This window comes from Pan paniscus, chromosome 19, assembly GCF_029289425.2.
Source record: "Pan paniscus chromosome 19, NHGRI_mPanPan1-v2.0_pri, whole genome shotgun sequence".
Classification (NCBI taxonomy): Eukaryota; Metazoa; Chordata; class Mammalia; order Primates; family Hominidae; genus Pan; species Pan paniscus.
Window position 1 is genome coordinate 90,597,109 of NC_073268.2, and position 13,020 is coordinate 90,610,128.

Genomic DNA, 13,020 nt, shown 5'->3' on the forward strand with positions numbered 1-13,020 from the left:
GCCTTACCATATCTGGTTAAAACAAATCCTGGTACATTTTTTTGTTTTGTTTTGAGACAGGGTCTCACTGTGTCACCCAGGCCACAGTGTAGTGGTATGATCATAGCTCACTGCAGCCTCCGTCTCCCAGGCTCAAGCATTCCTCCTGCCTCAGCCTTCTGAGAAGCTGGGACTACAGGTGCGTGCCACCATGCCTGGCTAAATTTTTTTTTAAGTAGGCATGAAGTCTTGCTATGTTGCCCAGGCTGAGTTCAAGCAATCATCCCGTCTCAGCCTCCCAAAGTGTTGGCATTAGAGATGGGAGCCACCATGCCCAGCCTCAGGTACATTTTTAAACATGTCCTCAATACATTAACCTGGTCCCTGAAAAACTCAGAGGGGTCCCATCATATAACAGTAAACCAACTTAAACTGAACCAGTTGATGGCCCAATCACAGTTTTGCTTTGTTTTTGTTTGTTTGTTCGTAGGGAGTTCCCTACAATCTACTGTCAGGAAAGGAAAAAAATCCAATATGGTTTATGAGCAGAAGAACTTGCAACAGTATGATTTCCTCTGTGCAGGATTCAAAAACAACCATGTCCTTGCTCAGCACACTAAAGCAAGGGAGTGATTACCCCAAGAAATATTCAGATAGTATTTAACCCTGACAGTAGGGGAAAGACAGTTATGAGGTCAGGGAGAGGCATATGGGGGGCTTCAAACATCTTAATAATGATTGATTTCCTAGGCTGAATGGTGGGTACACATGTTTATTTTTAGTCCTTGAACTGTATAGATACCTCATATACATACTCTTGTGTACGTGATATATTTTATTTATTTATTTGTTTATCTGAGACAGGGTCTCCCTCTGTCACCCAGGCTGGAGTGCAGTGGCAGAATCTCGACTCAACGCAACCTCCACCTCCGGGGCTCAAGCGATCCTCCTGCCTCAGCTTCCCAAGTAGCTGGGATCACAGGCACACACCACCACACCCTGCTAATTTTTGTATTTTTTTGTAGAGATGAGGTCTCACCATATTGCCCAGGCTGCTCTCAAACTCCTGGACTCAAGTGATCCGCCTGCCTTGGCCTCCCAAAGTGCTGGGATTGCAGGTGAAAGCCACCGCACCCGGCCTACATTTTTTTTTTAACTTTTAAAAAGTATCCGGTGATAAGATGGAAAGAAATATGAGGGTCGGGGTCAGAAGTCCTTTTTGCAGTCAGAGGGGCTGTGTCTCTGGACAGGGTTCCAATGGGCATGGGGTGTTGCAAGTTCTCCTGTTCATGACTCTGTCCAAGGAGTCCTCCAAGGCCTGTTCACCCAGAGGGTAGCACCGAGTATGCTCAGGAGCAGAGGCACCTTCAGGAGTGGGAGAAGCAGGAAGCAGGTGTTGCTGGGCAGGGACCTGTGAGACGGAGAGAGTGACTAGTAGTAAGCTGCCTTCTCCGGGGAGTCCCAGGCTTGCCTCTCCCCCGCCTTCCCTCGAGGTCTCGTCCTGTGCCCTCAAACCCAATGTCAGCATCAAGCCTGGTGGGTACCAGGGTCAGGCAGCCCCATGCTGAGGGTCACAGGCTCCTGACCTTCATTCAGCTCAGAATTAACCTTGAGTATCAAGACCCAACAGATGCCGGAAGGTGAGGGATAGAGAAGAAGAGAGATATGTTAACCCAGGCAGGAACTGGCTCCCAGAAACAACTTCCTGAACAGATCCCTCAGCCACTGATGCCCGCAGGAACTCAGCTCTTGCTGGGAACAACCTCAAGGATGAAATATTCCTTTACAACCATCTTCACTCAAATTAAATATGATCACAAGAACAGCTCTTTTGCTTAAACTGCTTAACAATCTCAACCCCAAGGAGTGACCTCTCCAAGCTCAGCCCATGACCAGTCCTCTCACTCCGTGGGTCCCACTACACTGCCCCCATTCCAACTCCTCAAATGCTGCATTCTCTCCCCAAAATGGGCCGCTGTGCCATCTCTCCACCTTCCCAGCCCTCTACCTGCAGGGCTTGTCTGACGCCCTCCCTGATCCTCTCTAAGACGAGTCCCTGTAACAAACCCTGTTGGCGCCCTGCCCCATATCACCTTTGCCCACTTGAGCTCCTGGCAGCTGCAGGCAGTCTTGGCCCCACCAAGGATTTCCCAGCTCAAGCTCCCCATCTCTGCCTGAGGTTATCTACAGGAATGCACACATTTTCCTGTGCAGAGCAGGCCAGATGGGTCACAGAATTCATGCCCCAGGAGTGCCTGCTGCCTGGAAGATTCTGTCTCCAGTTCTGAGGAACGTTCTACACAATCTCTCATAGGGTGCCCAGAGGGGTTAATCTCCAGTGACTCCAGTTACTACAGGGATAACCCCTTCATTACAGCACATTTCACCGCCCTTCCCCTTTCCTGGTCTCACTTTCTGCTCTCTCAATGTACTTCCTGAGATTACCTCTCAATAAACAAATTGCTCCTAAGTCCTTGTCTCAGGACCTGATTTGGGGGAAACCCAAACTAAGACAGTCCCTTTGTTCTTTGTTTCTGTGGAACATCTTGTATTTCCTTGATAGCCCAAATCATGCCCCACCAGCTTCCCACACACCCTGGCACCCTATCTCTTTACATCTGCTTTATTTTCCTCCACAGTAATTATCATTCGTTGGCATATTTCCTTGATCTATCATCTCTCTGTCTCTATTACATATCTCTCTCTGCCAGCTATCATCTCCATCTGTTTATCCAGTCAGCCAGCCAGCCATCTCTATCATCTTTCATATCATATCTATCATCTATCTATCTATCCACCTGTCTATCTATCCATCAATCTATCTATCTATCTATCTATCCATCTATCTGTCTGTCCACCTGTCTGTCTGTCTATCTATCTATCCATCTGGCCATTGCCTGAATCTACCTATTTGCAACTTCCTCAAGAGCACAATCTTGCCCCTTTGTTCACTGTTGCATCTCTAGAATCTCCATCAGTTTCTGGCACATAACAAATAAACACCTGTTGGCCGAGCGCGGTGGCTGACACCTGTAATCCCAGCACTTTGGGAGGCTGAGGCAGGCAGATCACGAGGTCAGGAGATCGAGACCATCCTGGCTAACATGGTGAAACCCCGTCTCTACTAAAAATACAAAAAAAAAAAAAATTAGCCGGGCGTAGTGGCGGGCGCCTGTAGTCCCAGCTACTCAGGAGGCTGAGGCAGGAGAATGGCGTGAACCCGGGAGGCGGAGTTTGCAGTGAGCCGAGATCGTGCCACTGCACTCCAGCCTGGGCGATAGAGCGAGACTCTGTCTCAAAAAATAAATAAATAAATAAATAAATAAATAAATAAATAAATGTTGAGTGGGTGAATAATCAAGGAAACCTGTGTCTAGGAAGCCCCACCCTAGGAAAGAAGCTACGCACATGGCAAAAGACACTGGGACACGTGCATTTTACCCTTGGCATTGGCTGGGCCTGGTGGGAGATGCAGGTGTCTTCACAGAGTTCTCAGTACTGGAGGCTGAGGATAAAGAACAGAGGTTCAGTGCCCTACGCCTGACTCTTCCCAGCTGAGTACCTGGTACCTGCATGGTTCTGACTTTATAAAGCAGAGGACGCTCAAGGAGGCAGCTGGACAGATGTTCTAGGACCATCATCTTCCCATAGGCAGACCAAAGCCTGACTGGAGCAACAGAGCATCCCCCCAACCCCATCCCAATGGATGCCCTGCTCTGGGGCCAGGTGGGCATTTTATAAACCCAGACCAGAGGATGACCACCTTCTCCCATGTTGGTGTCCCCCATCTCGCTGAAAATCAACATGCCGAAGGTTAGGCTTAGGTTCCAAAACCCCCATCCTTGCCAGTGTATCCACACACCACCACTACCCTCCAGCACACACTCTCTGTCTCACACACACTCTCTCACACCTGCACACACACTTTCACATGTGCACTCACGCAACTTCACAAATACTCACACGCCCACTCACACACACGCCTGCTCTCACACTCTCACACGCACACTCACACACCTGCTCTCACACACTCACACACCTGCTGTCACACACACTCACACACACCTGCTCTTGCACACACTCACACACCTGCTCTCACACAACTCTCACACGCACACTCACACACCTGCTGTCACACACACACCTGCTGTCACACACACTCACACACCTGCTCTTGCACACACTCACACACCTGCTGTCACACACACTCACACACACACCTGCTCTCACACACTCCCACACTCACACACACTTGCTCCCTCACACACTCACACACACACACTTGCTCCCTCACACACTCACACACACCTGCTCTCACACACTCACACACACCTGCTTTCACACACACCTTCACACCTGCACTCACTCTCACATGTTTGCACACAACTCACAGTCACACACTGAAACACACTTACACTGTCCCACTCATTCAAACACACATGTATTTCCCACACACATTCACACAACATACTCTGTCCTGAGTCTCTGATGTACCACACTAGGCCCAGTTCTTCTCTCCTGGGCCAAAATTTCTGTGGCTGCTCTGCAGAGATGGCCTCAGATGCCTGAGAAAAGAGGCTCTTACCCGATGAGACCAGCACTTGAACCTGGAAGAAGGGATCGGGCAGGAAACCAGACAGGCCATCTTCCTGCAGTATTGTTGCAATCCCACATCGGTATTTTCCTGCATCGTCTGCCGTGAGGTTCTCCAAGGTCACGGTGAAGGTGAGGTCTCCAGGATGGTCCGTGATGATCACTCGGTCACTCCTCACCACTCCCTCAGACCCTCCGGTCTCCACCATTTCATGCCAAATTGGCAAGCATGGTTGTCTGCACCAGTATTTGTTAAACGTCTTGTATTTCCCTTCATACCGACACTGAACACTCAGGGATTCCCCCACGGCGCCCATCACGGTGCTGGGGCCACTCACAGTCAGACAGCCTGGAAAACACAAATCCGTTTCCCCGTCTTCACCTGGAAGAGTCTGGACCAGTGGAACCTTGAGTGTCAGGTCCTCTGCACGCCCAGTGTTGCCTGAGGCTGGAGGAGGGAGGAGTCGGGAACCAGGGAGCTATGGGCTATTTGCAGGGGGAGACCCAAGGAGATGCCCGGTGTGGGATCCTGAGACTCCAGAGGCCATGCCAGCCTGGGTGTGCTCAGCCATCTTATAATATCAGGGGGAGAGGCTTGACCTCGGTGGCCTCAGACAGGTTCTGGGTCCCCCAGAAGTGTCAGTCCTGAGAAGAAACACCTGTCCTCATCGAACACCAATGATTGAATGAAGCCACTAAGTACACTCTGAATAAATGGATGGCTGGAGAGATGGATGGATGGATGGATGGATGGATGGACGGATGGATGAACTAGGAAAGGAAATAATATTGAGAACCAGGAAAAACCAGAAGCAGCCCAGTATGGAGGGCAAGGAGGAAGCCTGGGGCTTCTGGCTCTGCCCCTTTCCCAAATCATCTGTGGGCCTCATACTTGCCGTCCCTGCCCATATAGATGAGGCCTCCTGCTCCCAGGTCTGGGTCACAGAGAATATGGGGGCTGCCCGTGGGGATATCAAGGGGCCATGTAGAAAGGAGTTGTTCTTGTGATTCAAGGACATTTACGCCTGGATTTTTCCCCCGGGACAGAATCCTGCAGCAACACTCGCCATTGCCTAACATCTGCAGGGCTCCGCTCCACAGGGACACCCATCAGAGCTTCCTTCCCACCCCCAATTCTCTGCAGCACCCACCCGCCTTGGCATGTCCTGGGCCTCTTCTCCAGGTCCTCTGCCCCCTCCAATATTTCGACATTACTCTCCCTCTTCGAGTCCCCTCTCTCATTCCTCCACCCACTCTGCAGGCTCCGGGTCCAAATGATTGGGACCCAGCCCCATCAACTCTCTGCTTCCTGCCTCGGGGGCCTCACCAGTCCTAAACAGCTGCTGTCTCATCTGCTCTTGACAGGGAGGTGGTTAACCCAGGACAAAACGGCTATTGAGAAATGGTTTTGGCAAAATACCAAGCTCCTGAAAAGGAATTGTGGATGTAATCTGTCTACCTATCATCTATCTATCTACTATCTATCCATCCATCCATCTTTCATCTACCCATCCATCCATCTAGGTAATATATTGCCATCCACTGATGGAGAGGCTTTGCTATGTTTTTATTGTGAATTAAAAGAAAAATCTGGCCAGGTGTGGTGGCTCATGCCGATAATCCCAGCACTTTGGGAGGCCGAGGCAGGTGGATCACCTGAGGTCAGGAGTTTGAGACCAGCCTAACCAACACGATGAAACCCTGTCCCTATCGAAAATACAAAAAATTAGCCGGGCGTGGTGGTGGGTGCCTGTAATCCAGCTACTCAGGAGGCTGAGGGAGGAGAATCACTTGAACCCAGGAGGTGGAGGTTGCAGTGAGCCGAGATCGCACCACTGCACTCCAGCCTGGGCGACAGAGTGAGACTCTGTCTCAAAAAAAAAAAGAAAAAAAAACAGGAAAACTTTATCTTTTGCATCTTCATTTTCTTATCTCACGTTTTCTCACTATATTTCCCAGAAAGCAGGCTCCAGTGGCCCACTGACCTATTCTGCATTAGAAAGCTGTCTGCCTCTCTGAAGCAGTGATTCTCACCTGGGGGGCAGGGGGGGCGGGGGAGGGGGCGGGGGGGCAGGGGGGCGGGCGGGAGAACATTTGGTAATGACTACAGGTATTTTTGGTTGTCCCAACTTAGGGTGGGGAATTGCTGCTGGCATCTGGTGGGTAGAGGCCAGGGATGCTGCTAAACATCTTACAATGCACAGGACAGCCCCCAACACACAGAATAACGCAGCCCCAAATGTCCACAGTGTTGAGGTCCACGAGCCTTTCCCAGGGAGCTAACTGCCTGCCAGGCACAGGCTTGGGAGCAAGGAAGGGGTGGGCGCACCCAGTCCTCTCCTGAAATTGCTGCTGCTCTCAGCTCAGGCTCTGGGGGCGCTGTTAGCCTGCTCTTTCAGGTCCTTAAACTTCTCTCTTAATGATTTGGGGCTAATTCCACAGGGAGCAAAAACATTGTGGGGCACACACTGAATCCCACCACAGAGCCTCCCTCTCCTTGGATATTCAGTCCAGACCCTGACTCTGAGCCAACATGGGCAGCCTCCTCCACCTCCACCCCCACCATCTTTTACGGAGCTTCCCGCCCACCCAGCCTTGCAAAGAAACTGACTTTCTCCCTCCACCATCATTTACGGAAACTCTCGGACCAGGGCTGACCACAAGTTCCCAGCTGTCTCACCCTTCTGGGGGCCCATTAAATAGCAGCCCTGGGGCCAGCCCAGACCTGTGGGGACACCCAGGGTTCCCACGTGGGGATGCAGCATATGCCTCCAGATATGTAAGTGAAGCTTTACAAGGAGACGCAGCAGACATTGACATTGAATTAGAGAAGGAGCAATGATCTTGGAAATAAAAGTGTTTAGGTTTGGACCTTGACTGCGCCTTTTATAAACTGTTTAATCTAAATTATTTGCACCTCTAAGAGCAAGCCTCGGTCTCTTGTTTTCATCAGGATTGCAATAAGAATTAAATGAGATAGTGGGAAACAAGATATGTATTACAGTGATTAGCCTAGTAAGTACTGGTTTTCTGTCCTCTATTCCCCCTTCTCTCTGATGGATCGTGGTGGCATTCCTGATCTTAATAATGACGGTAATTATGATTAAAGTTGCCAAATCTACTTAGGGCTTACTGTGTGGGAAGCAGTTTACCGTTTAATCCCCACCCTATCCCGATAAAGAGATTTGAGAAGCTTCTATGCACACCTCACTCCCTCTTTCTTGATATCATTTCTTCCCCTTGCCCCTCGCCAGCCTTTTCTCATGCCTGCCTCACCCTGACCCGCCAGAGCAGACCTCCCTGCACCCAGGACCTGCCCTGCTCACCTGGGACACAGAGAAGGAGCAGAGCTGAAGGCAGCATGGCAGCCCCAGCCCTCTGGGTCATCTCACCAGCATGTGGCAGCAGGGTCTGAGGCTCTTTTTCCTTCTCACATCTCTGGTTTCCTTCTCTGGCCTCTTCTGGGTTTGGTTCTCAGAGCTGGTGAGAGTATGGAGGAAGCTGGGGCCACGGGGCACTATGTGGTCAGGTGAAACAGTTTTGAGAACTTGCTGAAGTTCTTCCTAATAAAACATGTTTGCATTTGCTGTTCTTCTTTCTGTTCCCAGTAAAGACAACGTCCCTCCCATTACCCACAGCTGACAGGCCTGCCCTTCTCCAAATCACAGCATGGCCCAGGACCAGTGAGACTGGGCCAGCTGCCATCTGGATTTTCTGGGCAGGTCCTCCCCTCTGTGAATGGCCAGTTTTCTGTGGCCAGCATGAGCCGCCCCAGGGTATGGCTCAGCCTTCACTGGATGGATGAGACCGGCTATTTGCAGAGCCCAGTGTAAAATCAAACCTAGGGTTCCAAAATTATTAAGAATTTCAAGATGGTGACAGCCAAGCATGAAACGTGGGACCCTTCTAAGAGCCGGGTCTGTGAGACTGCACGGGGCAGGGGCACACCCACGATGCCCGCTGGTCTATCTCTGATCCTTGGTAGTACAGATAGGCTGGGTGCAACCTCAGAGGCTCTGACCTCTTAACCCCTCACTCTTGCTCTGACCTCAGCAGACCCCAGAGGTCCCTGTCTTGGCCACGTGCCTGTTTCCACAGACCTGGCACCACGCAGAGCTTGGTGGACCATCTATAAGCCTTGCTTTTGACCTGTGTGGCTCTTCCTGTCGCCCAAGATGACCACATATAAGAGTTTCAATATATCAAGAGCTAACTCGGGGGAACCTGGCCAGAAGTGTGCCCGATATACACAGAATGGCTGTGGAGGATTTATAAATGCAAGCACAGCTTCAGAAGGCCTCACCCAGGGACTTAGATTCCTGGAACTAGGAAACTCCAAATTCCTGGCGTTCTGTTATCAAACGTCTCCTCCTTCGTGTTTCGGTAAATGTGTTTCCTGCTTGTTCATTTTTTGCTGCATTTGGAGTCCTCATATTTCTGTGTGTGTTCACATGTGTGTATATGGGTGTGGTATGAGGGATATATGTGTAGTGTGTGGTGTGGGTAGTGTGTGTAGTATGTGTGGTATGTGTGTATGTAGGTACATGTGATGTATGTGCATGGTGTGTGGGATGGTGTGTGTGTAGTGTGTGTGTATGTGTGGTGTGAGTGGTGTGTGCGAGATGTGTGTAGTGTGTGTGTATGTGTGTGGTGTTTGGGGTCGTGTGTGTGGTGTGAGTGGTGTGTGGTGTGGGTGGGATGTGTGTAGTGTGTGTATGTGTGTACATGTGGTGTATGTGTGTGATGTGTGGGGTGGGGGGCATGTAGTGTGTGTACGTGTGTACCTGTGGTGTATGTGTGTGATGTGTGGGGTGGGGTGCACGTAGTGTGTGTGTTTGCATGTGTGTGTGGTGTGTGTGCACAGGTGGTGTGTATGTAGTGTGTGTATGTGTGTGCACGTGTGTGGTGCAAGATGTGTGTACATGTGGTGTATATGTATGGCATGTGGGGTAGGGTGTGTGTAATGTGTGTGTGGTGTGTGTGATGTGAGTGGTGTGTATGAGATGAGATGTGTGTAGTGTGTATGTGTGTACGTGTGTGTGGTGTGTTGGGTGGTGTGTGTAGTGTGTATATGTGTGCATGTGTGGGTGTGGGAGTGTGTGTGGTGTGTGTGTGTCCATGTGTGGTGTACGTGTGTGGTATGTGGGGTGGTGTGTGGTGTATGTGTGTGGTATGTGGGGTGATGTGTGTAGTGTATGTATGTGTGTGCATGTGTGGGCGTGGAGGGTGTGGGTGGTGTGTGTGTACATGTGGCGTGTGTGTGTGTACATGTGGCGTATGTGTGTGGTGTGTGGGGTGGTGTGTGCATGTGTGGGCGTGGGGAGGTGTACAGGTGTGTGTGTGTGTGTACATGTGGTGTATATGTGTGGTGCGTGGGGTGGCGCGTGCATGTGTGTGGAGGGGAAGCAGGAGCTGGGAGTGATAAAGATGTCTCCCCTTGCAGCCTGCAGAGCCGGTTGCGAGCCCTGCCCTCTGTGCCTAGCTCTGGGCGCTAAGGAAAGGCTTGCCTGGCCCTCCCTGACTCTGCGTCAAGGGCTGCTCAACGTGCCTTTCTTGGGAAGAAGGGATCTGAGTCTGTGAAGGAGATGACGCACAGCTGCAGACTTTTCCAGAAAACATTCTCGCCATCCTTGTCTGGACAAACCACCGGGTGCACAGGGTTGTATTAGTCAGCTCTTTCTGGCTCACATTGCCATAGCAAAACTCCCTAATCCCAGCATGCTGTAACCACAGAAGCTTGTTTCTCGCTCGTCTATACGCAAGCGGTGAGTCAGCATTGCTTGGGCACCAGGCTGCGGAGCCCAGTCCGCTAGAGGAGAGGGAAGGCACCGGGTGGCTCTCTGAGCCTCTGCTCGGAAGGCGCACATGCAGCTCCTGCTCACCGTTCATCGTCATAGGGTCAAGCCTGAAGTCAGTGGGAAGGAGAAGCGCAGTCCTCTTACAGGACAAGGCGGCAAGTCACTGACCACAACCACAGAACCCGCTACTGGAGGTTCCCTAACCGGGCTGGAAGGGTGCCCCGCAGCACACTGACTCCGTGCTTCTCGCTCATCCAAGGTCGGGGCAGGGAGAGGCTGCAGGGTCTGCTTAGAAACAGCCTGTGTGTGTTTCATTTTTTTAGCTAGGACCAGACAGTTTGCCAAATGCAAAGGACATGGCAATGCCACAGGGAACCCACCTTTGAAGCAGATGTACTCTGGGCCCTGGAGTCCCCCAGGAGATGACAAATTCCTTGAAGAGATGACCCACATCTGGGACACCCAGGCTTTTTCCATGTCAAGGCCAGCATCTGGAGCCGCTGTCCCTTCCCCAGCAGGCCCTTGTCCTTCTGTCTCTGAAACCTGTCCTGGAAAATGCTGTCCGCTCCAGGAGGTCAGAGCTAGGGGAGGACTGAGAATAATGAACACTGGCCATGCGGCACAGGAGGGCGGGGAGCCCGGGGCCCTGCCTGGCACTGCACCACACTGAGACCCCCACCATCGCTGCCCTTGAGAGACAGCTCTTGGGGCTTCCAGAAAGTTAAGATCTCATCTGGGAGGGGTGCGTTCTTAGGGCAAACTCGGGGCATGTGATGTGTAGGACAGTGTGAGTAGCCCACACATTTCTCTCTGCCTTTCGGGGCTGTGCTTGTCTTTCTGCTTCCTCAAAGACCATCATCCTCCCTTCTCACTCTCCCAGGATGAGCTCAGGCCACACCTCTCCTGGAAGGCATCCCTGCCTGCTCCAGGCCTTCCAGACCCCTCCCTCTGGGGTTCCTGTTACCTGCAATGCTTATTTCTGTATTTAATCTCATGTCCCTGTGCTGTCATTGTCCTGTTGCATGGCATCCATTTCCAGGTGAGGCTGTAGCCTCCACAAAGGCAGGACCAATCTGGGCACCCGGAGACGCAGACAGAGCTCAGCCCCAGCCTTGTGAGCTGAATTGGAGGGTGAGAGCTCCGATCCTTCCATATTTTCCAGGGGAGGGGATCAGGAATGTATTAAGGCATTGGGCCTCTCTTCTCTCACCTCTACTACCCCAAGTCAATCCATTTGGGGAGTGGTTCTCAGTATCTTGTGCATCATGGTGAGAATGGGCAAGTGCCCAAGGATGGTGGACCCCACTGCCCACTTTCCTCCCTCTCCACTGGCACTCAAGGGAGACGTCACCAAGAGGGCAGCCTCCTGACCAGCTCTGGGCAATGGATGCCTCTTTGGGATCTTGTTACAAATACAGGGCTCTCTAGGGAGCAGGGTGTGGGGAGGGTCTTGCCAACATGGGGGCTGGGGTGCTATAGGGAGCCCGGCTCAGAGAGGGTCTCTACCTGACTCTGATGATGTGGGCCATGTAGCACAGTGAGGAAGGTTCTGGCCATAAGCTGGGAGCCCTGGCTCAGATTTTAGGGTCTGCTGTTCACTAGTTATATGACTTTAGGCAAATCAGCAAAAGTCTCTTAGCATCAGTCTCCTCATCTGTGAAATAGGAATAAAAATATTCACCCTGCTCAGTCCCAGGAGTTGAGCAAAGGCGTTTGAAGGTGGTGGCATCCCTCTGGGAAACTTTCCTCTTTTGATCTTCTACGTACCATGCACTCTGTATCTTTAAATCCTGCATACCCATCCCAACACCCCTGCCAGGTCACTTTTAAATAAGATGACTGGAGCTGGAAAGACGAACTAAACTGTCATGATGGGAAGTGGGGAGGTCAGGATTTGAACCCAGGTCTTCGGTGGGGTCCCACCTCTGGCTCTCATGATGCAAGGTAGGGATTGCAACACTCAGGCAGGGGTGAGATGGGTTGAGAGATGGCAAGTGGAAGAGGCCTCCCTCTAAGTCTTATTTCATTCAATATCTGTTTGCAGAATAGCAGGAAGTATCTTCAGGGGAAGTTAACAACACAACAAAGTCTGCTTCTGGGTGTCTGCTATGGATTGATGAGTTCCCCCAAAAATTCATATGTTGAAGCCCTAACCCGTAATGTGGTGATATTAGGAAATGAGCCTGTGGGAGGTAATTAGGGTTAGATGAGGTCATGAGGATCGGGCCTTCATTGTGGGATTAGTGCCCTTATCAGAAGAAGAAGAGAGATCTCACTTTCTTTCTTAGTCCATTTAGGCTGCTGTTTTAAAATACCATAGACTGGGTGGGTTATGAACAACAGAAATGCATTACTCACAGTTCTGGAGGCTGGAAAGTCCAAGATCAAAGTGCTAGCAGATTCAGTGTCTGTTGTGAACTCACCTTCTGGTTCATAAAGAGTACTTTTTTTTGCTGTGTCTTCACATGGTGGAAGGGGCAAGACAGCTCTCTGGGGTCTCTTTTACAAGGGTACTAATCCTGTTCATAAGGGTTACACCCCCACAACTGAATTATCCCCAAGGATCCACCTCCTAATACCATCACACTGGGAATAGGTTTCAACACATGAATTCTGGAGAAACACAAACACTCAGACCATAGCACTCTCT

General features: G+C 51.0%; 1 protein-coding gene across 3 annotated transcripts; it reads right to left on the reverse strand.

Annotated features, from left to right (window-relative positions):
• Positions 1-697: 697 nt before the first annotated feature.
• CD300H (CD300H molecule) lies at positions 698-8,114 on the reverse strand. Of its 3 annotated transcripts, none has more exons than XM_014342208.4 (4): positions 7,899-8,114; positions 4,565-4,921; positions 3,421-3,484; positions 698-1,390 (listed from the first exon to the last, which is right to left on the reverse strand). In XM_014342208.4, exons 1-4 carry the CDS (start codon positions 7,957-7,959, stop codon positions 1,267-1,269), a joined length of 606 nt encoding a protein of 201 aa, XP_014197694.1. In that variant the 5' UTR covers positions 7,960-8,114; the 3' UTR covers positions 698-1,266. The 3 variants fall into 3 exon arrangements, with proteins under 3 accessions (XP_014197694.1, XP_034799268.1, XP_034799266.1); XM_034943375.2 differs by having other exon boundaries at positions 1,283-1,390; positions 3,388-3,484; positions 7,899-8,023; XM_034943377.3 differs by lacking the exon at positions 3,421-3,484.
• Positions 8,115-13,020: the final 4,906 nt, after the last annotated feature.